Source organism: Pseudorca crassidens, chromosome 10 (genome assembly GCF_039906515.1).
Source record: "Pseudorca crassidens isolate mPseCra1 chromosome 10, mPseCra1.hap1, whole genome shotgun sequence".
NCBI classification, from domain to species: Eukaryota; Metazoa; Chordata; class Mammalia; order Artiodactyla; family Delphinidae; genus Pseudorca; species Pseudorca crassidens.
Genome location: NC_090305.1, coordinates 75,868,697 through 75,896,466, shown reverse-complemented (window position 1 = coordinate 75,896,466; position 27,770 = coordinate 75,868,697). Strand labels below are relative to the sequence as shown.

Genomic DNA, 27,770 nt, shown 5'->3' with positions numbered 1-27,770 from the left:
CCTATTTTCCGATTTTTTTTTCTTGTTCTTTCTCTAGCAGACACTGGAGAACTCAGAATTTATACTGTAATTGTGAGGACAAGGAGAAAATTATCTTTTGAAAAATTAAACAAGGTTTAATTCTAACAAAACCTCTTATCGTAGAAGAGTGGTCAACAGACTTCTGTTTTTAGGAAACTTAATCAAAAGGATTCTGTAGTTATAATTGCCCTTCATTTTCCCCAAAGTTACATTTGTTCATGGGTGGGGATGAATTTTTCATTTGAAATGATTTAACTCGTATATTAGCACTCCCATTGTCCTTTGAATTAAATAAAAATGGAGAGCAATAGGAAAACAAATTTTGCCTGTTATATATGTCAACTGGTATTATGATAGTATTCATACAGTTGAGAATTAATCTGACATCTGACCACTGGATTAATGTTTTATCGGTGGAATCTATGTTGTCCTTGACCTGCTGTGTTAGGGGAGACTGTTAAGACCCAGTCTCTTTGTAGCTGCTTCTGGAGGAAGAGACTCTTAGAAGACAGGGCAACATGGCTGATTGATTATGAGATAGATAGGCATATTATAAAAGTCAGTTTCTGGCAATTTTGGTGACATCTTGTCTATTTTTTTTTCTTTTTTATCTCTTAGGGAGACACACATATATCTGTTATTTTACCTACTGTTCATGAGGTGGATCTTTTCAGGTAAAGACTAAAAAATTTTGTTAACTGCCTTGTCTCGTTTGCTTTATGATATTGTTGTTAATTTCTTTAGAAAGTGAATATTCCCATATAAAATGTGGAAAAAACTGGAAGAAAATAGTCATGTTTCACATGTTGTAAATCAGTGGTTCATCCCTGACTGCATGTCAGTTACTTTGACTACTAGGGAAATTTGGATATGGATTGGGTATTACATGGTAGACACAAATTATTTTTGTTTGGTTGGGTGTGAGAATGGTAAATAAATAATTTTTTTTCTAGGGATGGCCTTTTTTGGGGAGTTGGGGGGAGTGGGTTGAGAGCATAAAGCATGATACTACAGAATGGGAATATAAAAGTGGTGCTAAAAGAAGACTGTGATTTCCCTACAAACCCCTCATTTTAGTAATTCTACACTGCCGTTAATTTGATGTATACCACCAATATCTATTAAAGGTTTCCTCTCGAATATTTAATACTTACCTCCCCCCAATAAAAACTACTTTGTGTAACAGATATTATTAGTGTAATACAGAGGTTTCAGAGAATGCTTCATCTTGTAATTGTACTTCCTATCTGTTTGTGCCCTTGCTGATAGATAACATTACTATACTTCAGAGAAAAACTAATTTGCAACTTTGATGCCTTAAGGGCATCCCACTATTAAAGTCAGTTGGTCAGATGTTTCCATATAGGTCTTTTCCATTTTTCCTTTGCTTATTTTAAAATTATAAATGTACATATATAATATATAAATTATATATTTAAAAATTATACATATATACTGTACTGATCACTTTTCTGTAAATTTGTGATTATTTCAAAATTTTACATATATAAATATTTATATAAAATTTATGTATCTGTATAAAATTTTGAAACAATCACAGATTTTACAGAAAAGTGGTCAGTATAGTAAACTTTTTTTTCCTAGAACCATTTGATGGTAAGTTGGAGACCTGATGCCCCATCTTCCCTTAATACTTTAGTGTCTGTTTCCTACAAGTAAGGACTCAATGCAACCATAAAAATTGGGAAATTAACATTGATAAATTAATACCATCTAATACTAAGACCACATTCAAATGTGTCCAGTTGTCACAATAATATCTAGTTCAGAACCGTCTGTTGCATTTAGATGTCATGTCTGTTTAGTCTCAGTCTGGAATAGCTCCTCAGTCTTCCTTTCATGGCCCTGACATTCTTGTGGATTACAGGACAGTTATTTTACAGGAAATTCCTCAGCTTGGGTTTGTCTGGGATTTACTCATAATAAGATTCAGGCTCTGTATCTTTGGCCAGGAGGTAGCACATAAAGTTGGCTTGCCTCATTGCTGATAATGTTCACTTTGATATCTTTATTAGTGTGGTGTTCTCCAAGCTTCTCCATTGATAAATTATTCTTTTTCCTTTTGTAGTTAAATATTTTGTGAGGAGATACGTTGTGAGGAGATACGTTGAAACTATACGTTGAAACTATGAAACTATTTATTTATTGTTGTGTAATAAGTTACCCCAATACTTAGAAGTTTGAAAGAACAAACATTATTTCACACAGTTTCTGAGAGTTAGGAATCTGGGGACTGCTCAGTTGGATGGTTCTAGTTCTAGATCTCTTGTGAGGTTGCAGTCAAGATGTCAGCTGAGGGTTTAGTCAGTTGGACAAGTGGGACTGGAGGGTCTGCTTCCCTAGAAAGCTACTTTAGCTGTTGGCTGGTGGTCACAGTTCCTTGTGACTGTTGGCAGGAGACCTTCATTTCCAGCCATGTGGACGTTTCCAAAGGGCTGCTTAAATTTTCTCACAACATTCAGCAGGTGATCTGAGAGAAAGCTGAAGTCACAATGTCTTTTATGACTCAGGCTTCAAAGTTGTATATTATTGGGACTTACCTGCAAGTCGAGTGGTTAGGACTCTGTGCTTCCTCTGTATGGGGCACGGGTTTGATCCTTGGTCGGGGAACTAAGATCCCACATGCCACACGGTTAGGGTGACCTCGGAGCACAAAAAAACCTCTGAGTGATTAAAGCTTAGGCCCACTAGCCAAAGCATAATATCACTTATTGATCCAAAAATTGATCAACGGAACAAGTTACCCTAGGGATAACAGCACAATCCTATTCTAGAGTCCATATTGACAATAGGGTTTATGACCTCGATGTTGGATCAGGACACCTCAATGGTGTAACTGCTATTAAAGGTTCATTTGTTCAACGATTATTGAAAAAAAAGTTGTATATTATTGCTTTAATTTACTCTGTTCATTAAGTGCAAGCCACTAACCCAGCCCACCTAAGATGGTGAGAAATAGGTTCAGTGCTTTAAAAGGAGTGTCAAAGAATTTGTAGAACTATTTTAAAACATTGCACCATGTATGTATATCTGTATGGATTTTTGGTTTCTTGTTTTATTCAACAGGTTATTAAAATCCATTATTCTCATCAGTTTTTGATGTTCAAATTGTCCCCAGTTTGGCCAGTGAGAATCCATTTCATGCTGGCCTCTGTTTTTCTTTTTTTGTCATATCCTTTTCATTCTTGAAACACTAACTTGTTTGTTCCAGGCTTATCTTTTTTTTCTAACTAAAAAAATTGATATATAATTCACATACATAATATTCACTCTTTCAAAGTATACAGTTCAATTGTTTTTAGTATATTCACAGAGTTGTGCAACCACTACTACTGTCTAGTTCCAGAATATTTTCATCACTCAAAAAGTAACCCTGTACCCCATTAGCAGTTAGTCCCTGTGGGCCTCTTCCCTGCAGCCCCTAGTAACCACTAATCCACTTTGTCTCTTTGGATTTGTCTATTCTGGACATATCATATAGATAGAATCATACAATATGTGACCTTTTATGTCTACCTTCTTTCACTGAGCATATTATTTTCATGGTTTATCCATGCAGTAGCATGAATCATTACTTCATTCTTTTTATGGCTGAATAGTATTCCATTGTATGGATATACCACATCCATTAATCCATTGAAGGACATTTGGATGGTTTCCACTTTTTGGCTGTTATGTATAATGCTGTTGTGAACATTTGTATATAAGCCTTTGTGTGGACATATGTTTTCAGTTCTGTTGAGTCCCAAGATTATCTTGTATTTTCTCTTCCCCAGCCCTGGAATCAGCTACTTAGTAGAGAATAGGATTTAGAAGTCAAGATCTGGGCATTAGTTGTGCTCCTTGCTAAGGGAATATCCCTGTTAGTGGACAGAGCTAAGGAAAATATGTATCTGTAAATGCATGTATACATACACACTCATATATAGTATTTAAACACTTTTACATACATATTTATTTCTATATCCATATATATTGAAAACTATAAAGTCACACCAATACCCCTAATTCCACTCTACTTTTTTCCCTTTTCATATTTGTGTTTCTTTTCTCTGACAGAGGAGCTACATCCTATTATCCTTGATTCATTTACTTATTTGATCGGCCCATGTTAGTAACCAATCTCTCGTCTCTGCTGCAACCTTCTTCTCTGAGCAAATGCCTTTCTTATCCTTCTTGGCCTCTGAAACTGCCCACCTGGCTGCTCTTCTTCATGGACACCCTCCTTACCCTGCTTAGGCCCTGCTCCATGCCTGATTGACCCCCCACGTGGTTCCCCTCTTGCCCCAGTCCGGCTTCCATACCCCACTTTAGGCCACCTCTCTTTGTGGATGCCATCCTCACCCTGTCGTGCTCTGACTCCCAGTGCCAAGCCAGCCCCCACGTGGATCCCTCCTTTCCCTACTTGTGCTTCTACACCTTACTGCAGGCCACCCCTCCATACGTTCACCCTCATTCCCCTGCTCTGACACCCCACCATGGACAGCCTCCTCAGCCCACTCTGGCTCTGACCCTCTGCACCTGCTGCCCCTCCACGCCCCTCACAATTCCTGGGCTCTGTCACCCCAAATCAGATCACCTCCACACATGCACACCTTTCTCACTACATTAGGGTTCCAACACCCCCACGACAAGCCACCTCCTCCACATAGATGTCTGCCTTATCTCACACAAGTCCTGATACGCTCTTCAGGCCAGCAGGGCTCTCTTTCCCTCTTGGCAGAGATGCCTACCATGCAGTGTGTTTTGCTGTAGGATTGAATTGTTTAGGAAGGAAGGAGGAAGAGCTCCTTTGCCTTATCCTTGAACTGTTTATTGTTTTTATTTTTGGTTTTTTGCCCTTCCTTCACATTTCTCTTCTTGCCTTTGAATAGTTAAAATGAACTTTCCCTAATTTCCATCTCACAAATTTGTTTCATATTTTTACACTTAAAAGTTACTTGTATTTTTTTCCTTTTCTTTCTTGTGTGTGTATGTTTTCAGGTAGGTAGATTGGTTACTTTTTTTTTTTTTTTAACATTTACTTTATTTATTTGGTTGCACCAGATCTTAGTTGCAGCAGGCGGCATCCTTAGCTGCAGCACGTGTGCTCCTTAGTTGCGGCTAGCAGGCTCCTTAATTGTGGCTTGCCAGCTCCTTAGTTGTGGCATGTGAACTCTTAGTTGCAGCACGCATGTGGGATCAAATTCCCTGACCAGGGATTGAACCCCGGGCCCCCTGCTTTGGGAGCGTGGAGTCTTAACCACTGTGCCACCAGGAAAGTCCTTTGGTTATGATTTTTATAAATAGATAATGTAGTTTTTTTTCCCTCTAATATACTAGGAAAAATTTTGACCCTACTAGGAGGAAATTACTAAATAAGTAAAAGTTATCAAATTAACTTAGGCTAGATAATGTACCAGAGTTTTGTCCTATAGGCTTCTGCCTAATTCCAGGGCTACTGTAAAAATATGCAACATTTCTGTAGGGGGAGGATCTGCTTAGGAAAGCATTCTGTCGTTTGGTGTTAGAACACCTCCTTGTGATTTGTTTTCCTCATTCTTTAATATTGAAAGCATTGACTTTGAAATTAAGTACATCCAGTAAACATCCTTTGGAAAATTAATTTTTCTTGTTTCCTTCAAAATAGAGTAGAAATTCAAATGTAACAGCAATATTGATAAACTAGATATACTATATGGTACAATAATTTAATAATTATTTTATATGCTTTTATCATTTGTTAGCCATTCTATGTGTCAATATATTACATTTAATTTTGTAAAACTTGGAACAAGTAAAATTGCTATATATTTTTGTGTGGATAAAAGGAACTTATATCTATGTGCATCACCATATTATTATTATTATTATTTTTTGCCTGCGTTGGTTCTTCATTGCTGTACGTGGGCTTTGTCTAGTTGCAGTGAGTGGGGCCTACTCTTCGTTGCAGTGCACGGGCTTCTCATTGCGGTGGCTTCTCTTGTTGCGGAGCTCGGGCTGTATTCGCGTGGGCTTACAGTAGTTGTGGCTCACGGGCTCTAGAGTGCAGGCTCAGTAGTTGTGGAGCACGGGCTTAGTTGCTCCGCGGCATGTGGGATCTTCCCGGACCAGGGCTCGAACCCGTGTTCCCTGCATTGGGAGGCGGATTCTTAACCACTGCGCCACCAGGGAAGCCTGGCAGGTGGATTCTTAACCACTGCACCACCAGGGAAGTCCGCATCACCATATTCTAAATGAATTTGTATATCAGGTCAAGGTACACATAGCTGGAAGAATTGTATCAATGTGAAGTTTTTAGAATGATTATATGGGAACTTAAAAAAAACAGGGATGGATAAATAACAGTGTCTCTGCTGCGTAAACACCTTTCAGGTGTTTCTGCCCAGTTTTCCTTCATAGTCAGATGCTTTGGGAGCTGGTGCTGTTGGGTGAGCCCCTCGTGGTCATGGCACCGTCACCATCAGAGTCGTCAGAGACTGTATTGGCACTTGTTAAGTGAGTATATTTGGTTCCTCATGGTGATAGTTGCAACAGTTTACCACCTGTGATATGTTTGCACACTCATTGCATTATCTACACAATAATCCTGTAAGAAGGTAGTGCTCATTATAACACCATTTATTGATGAGAAAATTATTTCAGATGCCATGTTTTTGTTTTTCTGGGCAATAAGCACATTCATTCACTTACATAAAGTTAGCACCTGATAAAAATCAGTTGTGTGAATGGTCAGTGTCTAGAAAAAGGTATGTAGCTAATGAATGATAGAGCCAGAATTTCACCCCGTCTTCTGCCCCAAATCCAGTGTGTTTTTGGTATGCCATCTACATTACATTTTTCCATTTGTCTTTCTAGTTTCCTGAAATGAGTTATAGATAGATGATCCCACTGGGGTAAACTCTGTGTTTAGATATTTCATAGTTATTGAGTAGGGCCTTTAATTTCTGTCCTTTGTTTTACATGTTATTCTTGCTCTGCAGCTGTATTTCTCCATTAAAGTACTTCAGTGATTTCCGACCTTATTTCACTATTCATGATAGTGAATTCAAAGAATATACCACCCGTACTCAAGCCCCGTGAGTAAACAAAATAACTTTTATTGACCAAGTATTACCTTTATAACCAAATTATGTAGAATTATTTTTGGTAATAATTGAAAAGTTTAAATTTTGAACTTTTGACAGATTGATTTTATAAAGGAAGCGTTGAGGAGCTGCTGGTAATAATTTCACATTTCAAGAGTCATTATCCTATTTTCTTTGAATGACCTTATTTGTTAGTGGAAGCTATATTGTCTTCCGCTAATTAATAGCTAATTCCTCTAATTTAATAGCTATCTGACTACTTTTACTTCTATCTTTGTTCTTTACTTCAGGACCCCTTATAGCATCAGTTATCTCTTCTTGCTCTGTAACTTCCTTTTCCTTCTCCCTCTTCACTGAATCAGCATATAAACATATAAAAATTCTTCCCAATCTGTAAAAGGGGAAGAAATATCTTACCTTTCCCCTTTAGTTCCTGCTCTGTTGTTCACCTTCTTTTCATAGCTGTTTCTAGAATAACAACAAAAATTTCCATTTACCCTCTCCACTTCTTGGTTTCCTGGTTGCTTCTCAGTTCGTTGCAGGTTGATTTCTTCATCTCTGCTGAAGTTCTTGCCAAAGTCATCAAGACCTTTCTCACTGCCTTGAACCTGTGGGCACATTATTGCCCTGTTTTTCCTGCCTTCCCTTTCTTGTAACACTTACTCTATTGACGTTGAAAACATTTTAATCTTTGGTACCGTCTCACCTGGCTGGTGCATCTCAGTCTCCTGTGCAGACTTCTTTTTCTCTGCCAACCGCTTAAATGTTGGTGTTCTCCAGTATTGTGTTCTGGGTTCTGATTTCAGACTGATATTTCTTTCTGTACAGTCTTATCTGTACCCACAGTCTCTGTTAACACCTATGTACTGATGACTGAAATTTATCTTCCTAGTTCAAATCTTTGCAAGGTCTCGACCTCTGTCCAGGTTTTTGTTGTTGTTTTTTTATCGTATTTGCCACCTGGACATCTTAATGGCCCCCAAAATTAAACGTGTTCAAACTGAATTCTTTTTGTCTCCTTCTTTTCTTCCCTAGTTCCATGCCTCTTCCTACTTCATGAATGGTGCTTCTTTTCACTTAGTTATCAAAAACCTAAATTGTCATAAATTTCTCGTTCTTAATGTGCTCCACGTGAAGTTTTACCAAATTCTGTCAATTCAACATCCTAAAATATCTCTCATAACATTTGTTATCTTCTTTCCAGAGCTCTCTTCCTAGTCTTACTACCTCCAGTCTTTCTCGTATTTGCTGTTGCTTTTCCCAAACCTCTTCCCCTTTTTGCACAGCATCTTCCAAATTTCCCCCAGAGTGATCTTTCTAATAAGTACATTTTTGTTCATGTAGCATTCTTCCACTCAGTTCTCTAGTAGCTTCTGTTTGCCTACAAGATAACATCTGAATTTCTTAGCATATTAAGTTGGTACTGAATCATCTGGCCAGCATCTGCCCATCTGCTTTCTTTTCTGACTATTCATTCTTCCTGCTTTGTGCTCTAGGAATGCTGAACTATATGTAGTTTTACAAACAGACCGTGATCTCACTTCATTGCTTTGCACATACTATTCATTCTCCTGCATCACATTTTCTTCCGTTATCCACCTGGCAAAAGACTCCTGTTCATAACTTATATCATGTTATATATCAACTATCCTTCAAAAAAAACCTCCTGTTCATCTTTCATAGCTTTGTGCAAATGTCATCTCTTTGGTGAGGCTGTCCCTTAATCCCCTGGTAGACATAGTTTCTCCTTTGTAATAATTGTACATTTTATACCACCTTCACTGTATTCTAATTTCTGGTATCATAATTGGTTATGTATACCGCTTTTCCTGTGTGCTTTTAGAAAGACTGTGTCTTTTCATCTTTATATACCTAGTGCTAAAAATGGTGCCTGGAATGTAGTTGATATGTGGTACCAATGAAGGAAAAGATTATCTTAGTAATCTTTGAGTAAACAGTAGTTCACTCAAAATAAATTGTAAACTGATGGAACATTCATTTTTTCCTCACTTTGGTTTTGTTTTGTTTTGTTTTAATGTAGGCCCTCAGTCATATTAGGAGTAACCAACCCTTTTTTTGCAAAAACACTCCAGCACTGGCCACACATTATTCGGATAGGAGACCTTAAACCTGCAGGTAAAGTATAAACTTGGTGTTCTCGTTTTAGTATGTAAGGTGGATGAGCAGGTTTATTTCTTCCTTTGTTTTCACTGCTTCGTTACTTTTTAATTATGTTGATGGCAACCTTCTTTTAGGCAACTTGAATAAAAGCCTTTGGAGAAGAGCATAGCTTCCAGCTAAAATATACAGATTCTTATATGTATAACCCATCGTGTCCACCTACCAAAAAAAATGCATAGAGGAAAAAAAAATGCATAGAGGACATCCATAGATGTCCTTTATCAAGTTGAGGGAGTAGCCCTCTGTTCCTAGTTTGTTGAAAAAGATTATAATGAATTGGTGTTGAATTTTGTTAAATGCTTTTTCTGTATCTGTGGAGATCATCGTGTACTTTTTGTCCTTTATTAATACAGTATACTAAATTAATTGATTTTTTATGTTAAACCAACCTTATATTCCTTAAATAAATCCCTTTTGGTTACGGTGTATAGTCCTTTATTATTATTATTATTAGTTTGCTAATTTTTTTTGAGGATTTTTACATCTTTATCCATGAGGGATATCCTTTTCTTGTGATGTCTTGATAGCTAATATTTTTGCTGCTCTGAGAATTCTCTTCAGACAGGTGAAGTTACCATTTAAAAGTAGGACCTAGGACCAAGGGAGGGAAGGGGACACTTCTTGAGTTTATTTTTCAAAATGGGCATAAGGGCATATATGGAATATTAATTACACTTTATTTCTTTTGTTTTTGTGGTGCGCGGGCCTCTCATCGCTGCGGCCTCTCCCGTTGCGGAGCACAGGCTCCGGACGCGCAGGCCCAGCGGCCATGGCCCACGGGCCCAGCCGCTCCGCGGCATGCGGGATCCCCCCGGACCGGGGCACGAACCCGTGTCCCCTGCATCGGCAGGCGGACCCCCAACCACTGCGCCACCAGGGAAGCCCTACACTTTATTTTAAGCAGCCTATTTTAGGGACGAGATGCTGTGTTCCCTCTGATTATTTCTGTCACCAGAGTATTTGGACCATATCATATAGAAAAAGGTATCACTTTTTCTATAGGAGAGTGATGATGTTGTATGGAAACATTATGTTTTATAGATCCTTAGTGGTCATTGAGGAGTTGATGGTAGAGAGTGTCAGTGTCCTCAGTTTGGTCCTTGTTCAATTAGTAGAGGTGATACGTTGTGAGCAATGACACCAGTGGTGTTTAAATGATTTTGAGCAAGACTGTAGTACCTATTTCTGGGACTGGATTGTGTCATTTGAGCACAGGTCTTAATAGATGTGCAAAATTTCATTAAGTTTAGTATGTTTATGATACTTTTTCCCACTTATCTTAAAATTTTTTATTATAGCAAAATATATATAACATAAAATTTACCATTCTAACAATTTTGAAGTGTACGATTCAGTGGCATTAAGTACATTGACAGTGTTGTGCAACTGTCAGCCCTATCCATTTACAGAACTTTGCATCATCTCAAACAGAAGATCTGTAGCCATGAAACAATAACTCTTCATTCCTCTCATCTCCCAGCCCCTAGTGAACTCTATTCTAATTTCTGTTTCTATGAATCATACAGTATTTCTCCTCTAGTGTCTGGCTTATTTCACTTAGCATAACATTTTCAAGATTCATCTATGCTGTAGCATGTATTAGAATTTTATTCCTTTTTTTAAAAAGCTGTGGTAAAATATACATAACATAAAATTTACCATCTTAATCATTTTTTAAGTGTACAGTTAGTTCAGTGGCAGTAAGTACATTGACATGGTTGTGCTGCCATCACCACCATCTACCCACAGAACTCTTTTCATTTTGCAGAACTGAAACTATTGCACAGTAGCTCCCTATTCATTCCACATCGCCCCACCCCCCACCCTTGGCAACTACCATTCCACTTTCTGTCTCTGTGAATCTGACTACTCTGGGTATCTCATGTAAGTGGAATTCTACCTACTTGTCCTTTTGTGACTGGCTTATTTCACTGAGCATAATGTTCTCAGAGTTCATCCATGTTGTAGTATGTGTTAAAATTTCCTTCCTTTTTAAGGCTGAAAAATATTCCATCATATGTATATACCACATTTTGCTTATCCGTTCATCTGTTGATGGATACTTGGCTTGTTTCCATCTTTTAGCTATGTGAATAATACTGTGAACATGGGTGTACAAATATCTCCAGTCTCTGCTTTCACTTCTTTTGGGTATATAGTCATCCCTTGGTATCAACAGAGGATTGGGTCCAAGACCTGCCACAGATACCAAAATCCGAGGATGTTCAACTCCCATAGTTGGCCCTTTGTATCCACAGTTCCACATCTGTGGATTCAGCCAACTGCAAATCTTGTAGTACTGTATATATTCATCAAAAAAAGAAAATAATCCATGTATAAGTGGACCTGGGCAGTTCAAACCCATGTTGTTCAAGGGTCAACTGTATACCTAAAAGTGGAATTGCTGGACCATATAGTCATCATGTTTAATTTTTTGAGGAACTGCTATACTGTTTTCACTTTTCATTCTCACCAGTGGTGCACAGGATATCAACTTCTCCACATCCTCACCAACACTTGTTATTTTCTGTTTTCTTGATAGTAGCCTAATGGGTGTGAGGTGGTATCTTATTGTAGTTTTGATTTACATTTCCCTAATGATTAGTAATATTGAGCATCTTTTCATGTTCTCATTGGCCATTTCTATGTCTCCTTTGGGGAAATGTCTTTACAAGTCCTTTTCCCTTTTTTTTTTTTAAAAAAAATTAATTAATTTATTTTTGGCTTTGTTGGGTCTTCATTGCTGCACACGGGCTTTCTCTAGTTGTGGTGAGTGGGGGCTACTCTTCGTTGCAGTACGCAGGCTTCTCATTGCGGTGGTTTCTCTTGTGGAGCACGGGCTCTGGGCGCGTGGGTTTCGGTAGTTGTGGCACGTGGCTCAGTAGTTGTGGCTCGTGGGCTCCAGAGCGCAGGCTCAGCCGGTTGTGGCGTACAGGCTTAGTTGCTCTGCAGCATGTGGGATCTTCCCGGACCAGGGATCGAACCCATGTACCCTGGCAGTGGTTAAGGCAGTTTCTTAACCACTGCACCACCAGGGAAGTCCACTTTGCCTGTTTTTTAATTGGGTTGGTTTTTTCGTTGAGTTGTAGTTCTTTATATTCTGGATACTAATGCCTTATTAGATGTATGCTTTGTAAATGTATTCTCCTGTGGGTTGTCTTTTCACTCTCTTGATAGTATCCTTTGATGCGCGGAAGTTTTTAATTTTGATGAAGTCCAGTTTATCAATATTTTCTTTTATTGTCTCTGTTTTTGGTATCACATTCATGAAAATCCATTTGTCTTTTAATTTATGAGTACTGGGCATATATCTTGGGATATATTTCTTTTCTACCATTGATCTCAAGACTAGGACCACTGCATATGCTACACAAGTTAGGAAACACAACAGCTCTGCCTAGGATCCTGGCTTTGAAAATTCAAGACTATCTGAGAGGGTCAGTAAAACTGCAGATAAAGTATGTTCTGTAGGACCAGCAGGGAAGGCATAGCAGAACTGAGATTTTGCTCTCCTGGGCCCAGAAGTTTGTAGCTTTATTAGAAACATATATATAGTTTTAACCCTGCAGAGGGATCATTCCTCGTGCTATAAAGGGATTACTTCTTATGGGTTATACCTAGTTTTAGTTCACCCAAATCCTATTAAATGAAGAAATGTAATGCTAGGATAATGGTACTGAACAAGTATTCCTCAAAGAGAAAGTAATTCTACTAGTGTATATTGGATCACATTATAAACTGAATTTCTAACCAGAAATTGGGTTTGATGATTTAATCAAAGGTAAAACATTTGACCTAAATGTAGAAGATTGTTATGCAAATGTGCAGAACATTATTAATTTAATAATGTTAAACCCCTCTCTTATGTGCATGTACATAACAGACATTGAATAAGTATTTTTTAATTAAAATAAACATCTGTAATTGTAGGACTTCAGTTCATTTTCTGGCATTCTTATTTTATTTTCCAGACGTATTTGACAAATACCATTTAACTTTTTTTGGCAATAAACAATGTATCTTTATGACTAGTTTTCTTTATGTCTATTATGTACTACAGTGTAAGAATTATAGTGGCTAGGGTTAGAGTTCAGTATGCATCTTACACCTGATGAGGTCCCTTGAATCAGAGGGGAATTGTGTGAGTGAAGATTGCTGCGCAGGTAGTATTCTTGTCTTTGCCTTTTAAAAAAAGCTGATATGGATCACTATATATCTTCGTTATTACCTAGAACTTACTGAATGTAAAGAATATATGAAACCTACTGCTGAATTATTCTCTTCCCTGATATTTGGTTCCTCTGCACAGTGAATTTCAGGAAATAATATATAATAAATGGCATTGGTGGATACAGGAGTTGCAAGTCCTTTGTGATCTAGACAAAAGGAAACAGAAAGTAGGCACAGAAATATTTAGACTTATTCAAAGCGTTGTAGTTTTGACATGTGATGTTCTTTGGGTTCTCAGAGTCAGAGGCAGATAGTGATTTGAATTTAGTTATCTGTGTAGTTAAATATGTATTAATTCCGCACTTTAAGAAAAAAAAGTTTTACAAATCTTCTGACGAAAAGCTACTCTGAACTCTGGAAAGCAAAACCGTGAGATGACATTCAAGATGAGAGACATTCTTATAAGAATTAGTATGTGGGGACTTCCCTGGTGGCGCAGTGGTTAAGAATCCGCCTGCCAATGCAGGGGGCCCGTGTTTGATACCTGGTCTGGGAAGATCCCACATGCCATGGAGCAACTAAGCCCATGCGCCACAACTACTGAGCCTGTGCTCTAGAGCCCGTGAGCCACAACTACTGAGCCCACGTGCCTAGAGCCCGTGCACCACAACTACTGAGCCCGCGCGCCACAACTACTGAAGCCCGCGCGCCTAGAGCCCCTGCTCCTCAAGGAGAGAAGCCACTGCAATAAGAAGCCCATGCACCACAACAAAGAGCAGCCCCCTCTCACCGCAACTAGAGAAAGCCCGCGTGCAGCAACGAAGACCCAATGCAGCCAAAAAATAAATAAATAAATAAGAATTAGTATGTGGGAATATATAGAATAAGTTGACAAAGTAAAAACTGTGAGCTAATAAATCAGAAACATTCCAGAAACCTGAGTGTTTCTGGACTCTTTCCTATTGTTTCTCAGTCTGTCCCCAAAGCCTCTTGTTTTTAAATCTCCTCCACAGAGCTACAGTAGCTCACTTTCTTCTCTTTCCTTGCTGCACATGTCTTCAGATTTTCTTTCTACCCAGGAGCAGTATTCAACAAAGCATACATTTCATCCTGTAATCTTTTCTCTCTTTTACTTCATACTCCTTTTTGCAACACAGCACCCCTGCTTAGGAGTCCAGAGTCCAGTCCACCTGTGGCTCAGGCCCGTGGTTGTGGCTTCCACTATCACCACCTGGTGGCAGTGTTTCTACACTGCAAAAGCAGAATTTGGGGCGGTACTAGAAAAAAAATCTTTGAATACTACATCTTCATACTGACTTAGGAGTTGCTTTCAATTCTCTTTACTCTTAAATGGTATTATATTTGGCATCATATTCAAAATGGTATCTTATTCATGTTTCATATATTTAGCACAAAGATTTTAAATTTTAAGTTGAGTGACAAAAAGGGAAATTTTAAAGTAGTGATAGATATTAATGAAAGATCAAATATCCACTTTATATAATTTACACAATTGTTTCTGTAATGCTGTTATATAGCCCAGTGTTCCCTTTATCCAGTTTTAAAGTACTAGGAATAAACTCTTAAATATTCACTGATGTTAAGAATACCTTAGCTACAGCATCCCTAAGTACATAACAGTTAGTGGATTATCAGTCTTAGAAAATTCCAGTTTTGTGATATGTGAAATTCAAATAACTATAAGAATCTTTATGATGTTTCCTTCAGGTGAAATTCCTAAGCAGGTTAAAGTGAAAAAATTGAAGAACCTAAAGACTCTGGATTCTAAACCTGGTATTGACTTTTATTAATTTTTAAAACACATACTATATGGGTAAATGGGTCATACTGCTCACCTCATTTTCTTTTCTTTACTTCTTAGGAGTTTATACTTCTTATAAGCCATATCTAAATAGAGATGAAGAAATCATGAAACAATTGCAGAAGGTGATTACTTGCTCATATTATTAATTTAAATTTCCTTACTCAGGTATGCAGTATCCAGTAAAGCAACATGTGCTTTATGTACAATAATATGAAAAGAGGTCTTTCTGGACTCTGGACTTTGAACCAAAGCTTCATGAAAATCAGGAGACTAATGTAGCAGCAATTATGGGCTAGAAATATGGGACTGCAGCTACCAACCTAGTGCCAATCTTCCTGAAAACTTAGGAGTTATAGTGAGAAAGTTGTGGACTGTACTATGAGGTAGCTTAACACCTAATAGGATAGTTAGCATTTTTTTGGAAAATGTAAATATTGTTAATACAACAAGTATGAAATAAATATAGTCTTTGTTGTGAGCTAATATTTTAAGGTATGGGATGAATGTCTTATATTTTTCTCTAAGGATTTTTTTACAGGATATTGCACAGTGAACTTCACATTAAATTACTTCAAGATGAAGTTCTAGGGTTTTTTTCCTATCAAGTAAAATACATATTTACATATCAGCTAAACTTCTATAAGCATTCATTGTTTTGTATTCTCTGACACTAGAGTATAGGTTCTCATTTTTTTCCTCTTTTAAGGGTGTACAACAGAAGCGTCCTTCTGAGGCTCAAAGCGTTATTCTCCGACGTTATTTTTTGGAACTGACACAAAGCTTCATCATTCCGTTAGTAAGTTAGCATATGTATTTGCTTAATTTAATGCTTTGTTGAAGGGCACATGAATGTTTTTTTCATCCACCAAAACTTTATCTTAAATTGTTTTGCTTGCTCGTGTGTGTAGTGATTAAAATAGAGCCCTTTGCAAGACACCTGAATTCTTTGTTCTGGTATTAGCTGTGTAATTTGGTAAGTCACTTCCTTTCTTTGACCCTCAATTTGTTTATCTGTAAAATGTGGCTGATTACACTTTCCCTAAAGACTTTTCAGGGTTGTTGTGAATCTTAAATGAGATAAGTTTTATGAAATATTATATAATTATTGAATTTTGTACCTTAAAATGTTCTACTGGAGCTTCTTTCTCTGATGTTATTTATTTATTTATTTATTTTTGATCGGTACTTTTTATTTCATGCTAAGAGAGTCAGATTGTGCTCCCCAAGCAGATGGGGAGGTTTTAAGCAGTGATGTTGTATGCTCATATTTCCATTTCGTCTGAGGTATCAGGACAAAGCTTGAACTGGTTGAAGGAGGCATTGGGGTAGAGATGAGGTTGAACATTTTAGGATTCTATTATTAGTACCTATTAATACCTATTAGTACCTATTAATAGTACCTATTCCTTGCAGAGCATACCCAAGGCTTCCAATATTTCATTCCCAGGATACTGTGCAGGTGAAAAAACATGTTTACTGATTATACTTTCTAAAGAATTAAATAGCAACTCCCTAGGATCATGGTCTGGGCTAAATAGATTTCACTGGGAAGAAGAACTTCACTATGCAGAGCTAAGCAGGTGCTTTCTTAAGACTGCCAAGCACTGGCGCTAGAGAGCAACAATTTGTTTAATTCTCCTAACAACTCTATGAGGTAGCTGCCATTATCATCTGCATTTACTGTAATGGAAAGAGCAGAAGTTTTCAAATCTGATACTATTTTCTTGAGCACAATTTGATATGATACCTGTGAGAATGTAGTTCCGTGATGAAGTTCCTTATCTGTCTTGTTCATTACCTTTCCTCAGTCTGTCACATGATAGCACTCAATAAATATTTATGAAATAAATGACTAGATGATATAATTATTTTTTGAAGTTCAGTGGAACATCATGTTAAATTACTGAAAGTTATGCGTCACAGTATAAGGCAGTACCATGATGTGGTCCTAGTCTGGAGACTGCATCAGAGAGAGACTCGTGTAGTTGTTAATGTAATCTATCTAAGAATATTATAGGAGGGCAGTCTGGAAATCTTTGCTATTATACTTTGGGAAGAAATATTTTTTCTTAGTCTATAGATGTCAATTTATTTTGTTTCATTTAAATCAACTTGCTTAAGTTGATTAAGTGAACTTTACTGTAATGCTTAATTAAGAGCATGGGCTGAAGTCAAGTAGACCTGAATTCAAGTTCAAGCTGTGTGAACTTGGGCAGGTTACTTAGCCTTTCGAAGCCTCAGTTTCCCAGTAATACCTGCCACAAAGGATAGTTGCAAGAGTTAAAAGAGATCACGCATGTAAAATGTTGAGTACATTTTCTGGCACACAGTTACTCAATAAGGTTAATTATTATCATTAAAAATAGGTAGTTCTTTGGATTATCTGAGATTTAGTTAAATTTTTATTGGAAGTCTGACTTCTCAATTCAATCTAAATTTAGTGTATCTATTGAGACTGGTGATGGTGTTGTTGATGTCCATTGAAAGAGCATATGATGAAAAACTTGGAAGCCCACTTTTTTTAAGTAGGTCAGTTTAAACATTTTTGAAGACTCTCTCGGTAAGAACACCTGACTTTGACTAACTTTTTTTTCTTGGACTTAGGAAAGATATGTGGCAAGCTTGATGCCTTTGCAGAAAAGCATTTCTCCATGGAAGGTATAAATATATTCAGTTAAATTCCTATTTGAGTTGTCTAACTGCAGTTAACTTCTGTGAATATATCCATTTTTAATTTTAAAATACAGTATGTCATGTTTTCTAGAGTCCACCCCAATTAAGACAGTTCCTTCCAGAAGAATTTATGAAAACACTTGAGAAAACAGGACCTCAGCTGACCTCTAGAATAAAAGGCGATTGGATTGGACTTTACCGGTTGGTCCTTTTTTTTCTATTTCATCCATCTATAGAGCTTTATTTAAAAATGAAACAAAAAACTGGGCTTAAACATATCCTTTTTTTTTTTTTTTAATTTTTTGGCTGCGTCGCGTCTTAGTTGCAGCATGCAGGATCTTCATTGCAGTGTGCGGGCTTCTCTCTAGTTGTGTTGTGTGGGTTTTCGCTTCTCTAGCTGTGGCACAGGGTCTCCAGAGCGCGTGGGCTCTGTAGTTGCAGCGCACGGGCTCCAGAGCTTGTGGGATCTGTAGTTGTGGCCTGTGGGCTCTCTAGCGCGTGAGCTCAGTAGTTGTGGCGCACAGGCTTAGTTGCCCCACTGCACGTGGGATCTTAGTTTCCTAACCAGGGATTGAACCCTCGTCCCCTGCATTGGAAGGCAGATTCTTTACCACTGGACCACCAGGGAAATCCAACATATTCTTTTTTTAAAAAAATTACATTGTTTCACATGGTTCTCCTAGCTATCGGTAGAAAAAGTATTGAGAGGAAGTTAAGTCATAATCAAACTTTGCTTTTTAAAAATTTATTTTTATAGGCATTTTCTAAAATCTCCAAATTTTGATGGTTGGTTCAAGACCCGGAGGAAGGAAATGACCCAGAAACTGGAGGCACTCCATCTGGAAGCTCTTTGTGAAGAGGTTAGAAAACAGCACGTTTGTGTGATGATTAACAACTATTGAAAATAAAGTTATTCATAGAGGCTGAAAGGTTATATCCATATCCACTACTTTATAAATAGTAATAGCTAACTTTTCCAGATCATGTGCCATGTGCCAAGGACTGTGCAGGTGCTTTAAATGGACAGTCTTTTAATCTTCATAGTTCATTGAAGTAGGTGTGTCATGATCTGCGTTATGAGACACTTGAGTGATTAATTGAGACAATTGAGTGATCCATTAATCAATTAAGTGATTTGCTTCAGATCACATCACTGCTAAGTAGTGGAACCAGCAGTGTGCTCGAGCCCACTTGCACTGGCTCACAAGAGCCAGCCGTGTGCATCTCTTCCCAGCTCTGTATTCAGTGATCTCAGGTTGGTAGCTTGAAATCAGCTACAGAGGGAGAATTACACCACAGCAACTGGCAAATGGTATAAACCAGGAACTTTTCCTGAGAGCCAGTTGTTAAATATTTACTAGCATACCACTGGATGGAGTTAGAATTCAGATCCGAGCAGTCTAACTCAACACCTTTTCCACCATGCGTTATTCACCTTTCCCAGTTATTAATATATTTTTCCTGTATTTGGACTTTTTCGTATTCTATAATTTGTCAGCAGACTATTGTAAATTAAGCTACTTTTAAAAATATAAAGGATAGTCTCAATTTGTGTTTAGCTTGAGGTGGGCTAGCCTCAGTGTTAACTTTCTAATCATAAACTCTCAGTGACCGGTTTTCAGAGAAAGAATACCATGAAGGCAACCACAGATAAGCCCAGGAAGAGCTTATTTGAAGATGCAAAGTTTGTATACAGTAATATATTCATGTTCGCAATTATCTTGATTTGTTAGTTGATGTACCTTATAAATTACTCAATACTTAGTGGAGTTAGGGGTTAGTATCGTACCTTAAGTTCCAATTTTGTTTCTCTTGATTGATCTAAAAGGGCCAGAAAGGAATTTCTTCCATTGTGTTTTACTTCTGAATATTAGACAGTCATTCTGGCTAATGTCAAAAAGTATCTGATTCACATTATCAGAATATTATGTACAGAATTATACTATAATGCTATGTCTGGGTTAAATACCCTGTTCTCCTTTTCCTTCCTGTCCTTTCTTCCCAGTAGCCTTGCCTATTGAAATAGAACGATTTGAATATTATTTTGAGTATTTACTGATTTGAGATTTGTTTATTCTTCTAGGACTTACTTCACTGGACCCAGAAACACACAGAAGTAGAAACAGTAGACCTTGTATTGAAGCTAAAAAACAAGCTGGTATGTAGCCAAAGCAGCCAAAGATCTGTGAAGTTGTTTTGCTCTTATTTGAGGTGATAGCTTTGATGTATCACAGAAGTAAATTTTTAAATGAGAGGACTTATGATTGGTCAATTGATGGTAGATCTGACTGAAAATACTTGGTCACTCAAGCAGATCATAATGAAGCCATATATTTTTTTTAGTTATTTACATGGAGTCTAATGAGCTTTACAAAAAACATTGTGACTTATATTTAATACCACATGGTCTGCGTTGATATTATCTATTAATTTACATGAAGTCTTTTTTCGAGCTCAGCAATTGTATTGTTAAAGTGGCATGTTCTTTGCTTTTTTATAGATTCTGTAAATTCTGGTCTCAGTCTGAAGTTTCCAAATCTTTGACCATTAAAACTGTTTATTTAGAGAATATACTGTATTAATACAGCCTCAAAAGGTAATTTAAATGCTTCCAAATGTTCCTTATATAGTTGCAGGCTGATCGAGAGCATTTACCCGTGAAACCTGACACTATGGAAAAGTTACGGACACATATAGATGCAATTATTTTAGCATTGCCAGAGGACCTACAAGGCATACTGCTCAAAACGGGCATGACATGATATTTGCCAGGATTTTCCAGCCAAGAGGATTGTACATCATGAAGCATACTGACACTTCAACCAGACGCCCAAGATCTCTCGGAGCGGAAAATAGCCGTGAATGCTAGCTACAGGGTTGAAAGACTATACTGTATAAACAGACCTTTTTAGTGCATTAGTTTTAAAAAAATGGATATCTGTGGTGGTTCCACTTTAATACTGAAACACCAAAAGGCATTTCTATATTTTTAATCATGTTCTAAAGTGCTCTTATGAGAGACCTGTGGGGCCATCAGTTTAAGCGATTCCAAACTGCAGTGCTGGCATTGCAGATATTTTTTTAAATTGGTGCTTCTCTGCCCAATCATGATAAAACTCAGGGGGATATAAAAATGACATTCACACTGGCTATCTTCTTAAGAAGAAGGAAAAGACTGAACTGTCAGACTGTAGTTAGGAGTGATTAATGCTTTTGTAGTGCCTTCCGTTGTCCTACGTGTTTCACAAAGCCCAGCTGCTAGTCTTGAAGCTTTTTCTTAACGTGATTATATGTAGTTTTTTATAAGGCATTCTTTTGAGTAATCATTGCTTAAAAATATGTTTTTTGCCTCCCATTGTGTTCATTATTAGTGGCATTGGTGTTTTTTTTTTCAATTGTCATAGAGGTTTCATTTCATTATTTTCTATACCAGTTTCAAATTTAATCTGTTTCACCAAAGGGAAGAAGACATCTAGTATTAATTATGGAAGAGTTTATTTCCTCTTACCTTTGCTAATTGGGCCCAAGTTAATTAGCTTGTCTGTTTTTCAAAGACATTCTAATTATAAACCTCATAATCAGCTACTTTTTAAAACAACTATTCTTATTTTAAAGGCATTTGTAAAACTTTTTTTTTTTTTTTTGCGGTACGCACTGCTGTGGCCTCTCCCGCCGTGGAGCACAGGCTCTGGACGCGCAGGCCCAGTGACCACGGCCCACGGGCCCAGCCGCCCCGCGGCACGCAGGACCTTCCCGGACCGGGGCACGAACCCTTGTCCCCTGCATCGGCAGGCGGACTCCCAATCACCAGGGAAGCCCTAAAACTTTTATGTGATAGTCATTTGAGCGATTATAAGATTGATTTCTAGCATTATTTGTTTGGTAGGGTTTTTTCCCCCAAAATTAATATTTCTCAGAATACTTTCCCTACTGTTGTTTGACATGGAACTTTTGCCTCAATCACTGTTATAGCTAGTTTTTTGTCATTGTTGTTTTTGTTTGTTTCTGTTTTGTTTTGTTTACACTATACTACCTTGCCAAAAATAGAAGATTGTGGTTTGGTAGAATAAGGTTTTTTCGTTAGTGTTTGAATAGGAGTGTCCTGAAGAAGCCACTGTTTAAAATAGGCACACATGACATAGCACATATGTAAATAGCTGTGTCTTGAATTACCCTTTACATATCCAAATTTAGTTGTAGGTTGTAAAAGAAATGGCTTCAGGAGCTATCTCTTATTCTCTGTTAATGTAACTCTTAAGGGCACTCCTGACCTAAGAAAGGGTCCTTGGTGTTTGTAACTGTGGTCTTCTATCCAAATGTGCCCTTTTCTCATGGATACAAGTCTCTTGAAGCATACCTCAAAGTCATGGAGAGAATGTGGCATTTGAAAGGAATCACATGAGTTATTTTGTGAAACAACAGTTGTCCTCATGGAAAAGGGGCAACTACTTTTATATGCTAAAGTATTTCATATCTTCCTGGGAAACCTTATTTAGGTATAAATGGTCATCTTATTATTTTTCAAAAAGGTGTATTTTAATAATCTAACAGTTTATATGTAGTTTGTGACCAGAGTTTGAAAGTTGTTAGTGTCATATCAAGGATTTTTTAAATTATACCACTACAGGATGTATCATTTCAACTTTATTTTGCACAGCTAAAGAGAAGCAAAGGATGCCAATTAGCGTAATAACGGTATCTTCATATTTACTGTACTTAACAAAAAGCCTAACACATGTTGAAAACCATATCATACTTACCGGGTTTATCTATTAATTTCAAATTATGTACTTGTAAAAATAACTTAAAATTGCATTGGGAACCTGAGAAAGACTGGTAACTTTAATTTTGAGGGTGATTTTCAGAGCTGTCTTTTTTTTTTTTTCCCGGAGGAGACATTAAGATCTAAAACCTGCCATTTAATGTGTATCTTCACCAGCATCAGAAGGAATCACTGCTTTCAGGGTGTTATGTAATGCCTAGTGCCTTCTGTTTTCAGTGAAAGGGGTTTTGAGAAGGCATTTATGGTCATTACTGAAAACTAATTAAAGGCCTTAGATTTTAAAGCCCTTGGATATCTTGTATTATTTCTGAGTAAGATTGGAATGCTTGAAAAAATGCAGAGTAAATGAAACCTTTGCATTATGGGATTCCTTTTAGTTTCTAACTTATTTTTTTTATTTAAATGAAAACCTTCCTCTGTTTACTTCATTATGAACAGATGAATAGTCCATTTTATTAACAGACAGAATTAAGTGATTTCATATCCTTCCTACCAGTGTCTTGATTTTTGTGAAATGTTCTGATGAAAAATTTTTAGCTTAATAATCTAGGTATTGTTAGATTCTCCGCTTGCTACCTTTTCTTTTCTAACCTTAAATCTCAAATTACTTTTATTTCTTCCTCTTCTTTTTTGAAAGTAGCTAGTATATAATACCGTTCTTTAGATTTTAATTAATTTATTAAAAAAATTTTTTTTTTTTTTTTTGCGGTACGCGGGCCTCTCACTGTTGTGGCCTCTCTTGTTGCGGAGCACAGGCTCCGGACGCACAGGCTCAGCGGCCATGGCTCACGGGCCCAGCCGCTCCGCGGCATGTGGAATTTTCCCGGACCGGGGCACAAACCCGTGTCACCTGTATCGGCAGGCGGACTCTCAACCACTGCGCCACCAGGGAAGCCCTTAATTTATTTTTTAATAATAAAATATATTGGATGTTACTCCTTTTTGAAGTTACTGGGTAATATCCTTCAAAGTATACTGTAAAATATATTGGTACATTTAGGAGAGATGCCTTTAAAATTTGTCCTTTTGTTTTCACTTGCCCATAACTTAACTCACTTGTTTTTATATACCTGAATTTTACTTTCTTCTTTTAGCATAACTTGGGGGAAAAATTTTAACTACCAACTTTCTAATATTAGTCCTTTAAAAACAGATAGTTGAAGAAGGCAAAAACCTTCTCTAATTATGGATAAATGTCATTTAAATAACAAAATATGTTAACTCATAATAATGACTAAATTATCACTAATAACTTGATATCCCTTCTATATTGAAGATACAGTACTTATATGCCATCTACAACTTGGTTGAATTATGGTATTTATTATTATATCAATAGAAATTAGTATTTGTTAATAGAGCTCCGAGAATTTTCCTTGTTTGTTTGAAATAGATAAAGCATTTGATACAAGGTACAAAATCATGATTCCTAACATATATCCCACATCTAACCAATTTTTAGAAAAGCAAGTTTAAGGTTGATGGTTAATGAAATAGGTTTATGACATTTATTTTGCAGTTATAACATTGCCTATCTTATGATGCACAAATGTTGAGGAAAAAGAAGATGGCAGTAGAATTCTGCTATATCCTAGTCTCCAGTGTTATTTCTGGACTTTTGAACACCAGCCTTTCTCTGTTACCCATTACTTGAATACCATGCTATGCCTTTCTTCAAATTAAGATTATTGTTGTCTAATTATCATAGGTTTCATCCGTTTTACTAGTGTTAACACTAGGCTTGGGTTCTGTTTAATTTTTTTTTTAAGTTTTATTGGAATATAGTTGATTTACAATGTTGTGTTAGTTTCTGCTGTACAGCAAAGTGAATCAGTTGTACATTATACATATATCTGGTCTTTTTTAGATTGTATTCCTATATAGGTCATTACAGAATATTGAGTAGAGCTCCCTGTGCTATACAGTAAGTTCTTATTAGTTACCTATTCGATATATAGTAGTGTGTATGTCAATCCCAATCTCCCAGTTTATCCCTCCCCCTTTTTCCCCCTTGGTAACCGTAAGTTTGTTTTCTACATCTGTGACTCTTTCTGTTTTGTAAATAAGTTCATTTGTACCATTTTTGAGATTCCAATTTTAATTTTAGATTAGGTCCATTCATGTTGCTGCAAGTGACATTATTTCGTTCCTTTTTTATGGATGAGTTATATTTCAGTAATCTTCCAAAGACGGTATGTACCACATCTTCTTTATCCATTCATCCATCAATGGACATTTAGGTTGCTTCCATGTCCTGGCTATTGTAAGTAGTGCTGCAGTGAACATTGGAGTGCATGTATCTTTTTGAATTACGGTTTTTTCCAGATATGTGTCTGGGATCATATGGTAGCTCTGTTTTTAGTTTTTTAAGGAACCTCCATACTGTTCTCCATAGTGGCTGTATCAATTTACATTCCCGCCAACAGTGCAAGAGGGTTCCCTTTTCTCCACACCCTCTCCAGCATTTATTGTTTGTAGATTTTTTGGTGATGGCCATTCTGACCTGTGTGAGGTGATACCTCATTGTGGTTTTGATTTGCATTTCTCTAATGATTAGTGATGTTTAGCATCCTTTCATGTGTTTGTTGGCAATCTGTATATCTTCTTTGGAGAAATGTCTGTTTAGGTCTTCTGCCCATTTTTGGATTGGGTTGTTTGTTTTTCTGATATTGAGCTGTATGAGCTGCTTGTATATTTTGGAGATTAATCCTTTGTCAGTTGCTTCGTTTGCAAATATTTTCTCCTATTCTGAGGGTTGTCTTTTCATCTTGTTTATGGCTTCCTTTGCTGTGCAAAAGCTTTTAAGTTTCATTAGGTCCCATTTGTTTATTTTTATTTCCATTACTCTAAGAGGTGGGTCAAAAAAGATCTTGCTGTGATTTATGTCAAAGAGTGTTCTTCCTATGTTTTCCTCTACGAGTTTGATAGTGTCTGGCCTTACATTTAGGTCTTTAATCCATTTTGAGTTTATTTTTATGTATGGTGTTAGAGAATGTTCTATTTCGTTCTTTTACATGTAGTTGTCCAGTTTTCCCAGCACCACTTATTGAAGAGAATGTCTTTTCTCCATTGTATATTCTTGCCTCCTTTGTCATAGATTAGATGACCATAGGTGCGTCGGCTTTTCTGTTTATTTTTGCCTCCCCATTTTCTTTGTCATCATACTATTTCTGCTTAGCCATTAGAAAGCTAAACTTCATAAATCCTTTATTTATTTTTTTTACTATCCCTCATATTTTTCCGTATCCACCAGGACGAATACTTTGTAGTATAAGTTGCTTCTATATTGAGATAATTTTGAAAAATAGTAACTTTATGTTCCCAAGTTATCATACTTGCTATTAAGTGAGTGGATATTTAGACCTCAGTAGGAAGCTATCAAAATGATTGATTTTGATCGAATGAAATGGGTAAATATTTTTACAGCCAAAGGCTCTGGTGATAGAATCCAGAAATTTGTGTTTTTAAAAAACAGCTTTACTGAGGTGTAATTGACATACAATAAACTGAACACAAAGTGTACAATTTGATAAGTTTGGACGTTTGAATACACCCATAGACCCATCAGCACAGTCAAGATAGGTATATGTCTTGTCACCCCCCCAAAATCTTCTTATGTTCCTTTGCACTCCATCCTGCCTCCCCTTTCCAAACAGCCACTGATCTGTGTTCTGTCACTGTAGATTAGTTTGTATTTTCTAGGTTTTACACACAGTATGTACTTCTTTTTTTGATCTGGCTTTTTTCTTTTTTTTTTTTTTTAATCATCTTAACATAGTATTTATTTGTCTTCCCTCTGTCGAACCCTGAGCCAACCACTTTCCCCAGGCTGCCTGGGGATGTGTAGGAAAAGGAACATACAGGGCCTATTAGACACGGTAGAAAGAACTATGGGAGTTAGAGAGGGCTCCTTAACATGGCAAAGAGAATGGAAAAGACTACCATCAGGGAAAAGAGTCCCATGGCCTCCAAGAGGGCAAAGCCCAGAATGGCATAGGAGGAGAGCTGTTGCATCAGAGAAGAGTTCCTGGCATAACCAAGGATGAGGCTCCCAAACACAGTGCCAATCCCAGCCACCCCAACTGTGGCAGCCCCAGCCCCAGTGAACGTGGCTGCTGTGTCAGTGTCCCTTCAGTGGCACTGGTTTGGAAGCTATGCCTAGGGATAAGTGAGGTCAAGAACCCTGAGGCTGCCAAGCTGCTGAGGCTCTCATCTGTCAGCATCTGCAGTTGTTTCATCACTACTGCAGACAGTGGTCGGCCCAGCAGCTCAGAGGTACTCCTCACCAGGGAGGGGAGTAAGGGGCTGTGGCAGGAAAGTGGCTCCCAGTGCAGTGAGTGATCTGACTTCTTTCACTCAGCATAATGATTTTGAGATTCATTCATACTGCATGTTTAAATAGTTGATTCTTTTTATTGCTCAGTGGTATTCCATTATATGGCTATAACACAAATTTCTTATCCAGTCACCTGTTGATGGACGTTTGGGTCATTTCTAGTTTTTGTCTATTACAAATAAAGCTGCTATGAACACTCATGTACAAGTCTTTGTATGGACATATATATCCTTTTATCTTGGGTAAATACTAGGAGTGATAGTGCATGTGATAGCTGAATCATATGGTAGGTGAATGTTTAACTTTTTAAGAAATTGCCAGACTTTTTCAGAGTGGTTATACTAATTTGTTTCCACCAACTGTGTATGAGAGTTTCAGTTTCTGCACATCCTACTCAACACTTGGTATGCTCAGCCTTTTTTTTTTTTTTTTTGCCATGCCGTGTAGTTTGCAGGATCTTAGTTCTCCGACCAGGGATCAAACCTGTGCCCCTTGCAGTGGAAGCATGGAGCCCTAACCACTGGACCACCAGAGAATTCCCTGCCCAGCCTTTTTAAATTTAGCCATTCTAATATGCTTGTATTGTTGTATCACTGGGATTGTAAGTTGCGTTTCCCTAATGACCTGTGATGTTGAACATCTTTCCATGTGCTTTCCATTAGTCTTCTGTATATGTTCTTTGGTAAAGTGTCT

At 37.3% G+C, this 27,770-nt stretch overlaps 1 protein-coding gene and 1 pseudogene across 3 annotated transcripts in view; one reads left to right on the top strand and one right to left on the bottom strand.

Moving 5' to 3' along the window:
• The window catches only part of DENND6A (DENN domain containing 6A), a 51,955-nt gene extending 28,931 nt beyond the window's left edge, over window positions 1–23,024 (top strand). Inside the window, exons 9-20 of one of the 3 annotated variants that reach the window (XM_067754903.1) lie at window positions 640–695; window positions 6,424–6,519; window positions 7,005–7,100; window positions 9,151–9,245; window positions 15,189–15,254; window positions 15,343–15,407; window positions 15,992–16,081; window positions 17,890–17,943; window positions 18,050–18,159; window positions 18,716–18,818; window positions 20,042–20,116; window positions 20,589–23,024. In XM_067754903.1, the coding sequence (XP_067611004.1) occupies window positions 640–695; window positions 6,424–6,519; window positions 7,005–7,100; window positions 9,151–9,245; window positions 15,189–15,254; window positions 15,343–15,407; window positions 15,992–16,081; window positions 17,890–17,943; window positions 18,050–18,159; window positions 18,716–18,818; window positions 20,042–20,116; window positions 20,589–20,720 (1,038 nt within the window). In that variant the 3' untranslated portion in view covers window positions 20,721–23,024. Of the gene's footprint in view, window positions 1–639; window positions 696–6,396; window positions 6,520–7,004; window positions 7,101–9,150; window positions 9,246–15,188; window positions 15,255–15,342; window positions 15,408–15,991; window positions 16,082–17,889; window positions 17,944–18,049; window positions 18,160–18,715; window positions 18,819–20,041; window positions 20,117–20,588 lie in introns of all 3 variants that reach the window. The other 2 variants (XM_067754902.1, XM_067754904.1) reach the window with 2 other exon arrangements.
• A 3,604-nt stretch (window positions 23,025–26,628) lies between these two features.
• Window positions 26,629–27,233, bottom strand: LOC137232930 (ATP synthase F(0) complex subunit C2, mitochondrial pseudogene; annotated as a pseudogene).
• Between the last annotated feature and the right edge of the window lie 537 nt (window positions 27,234–27,770).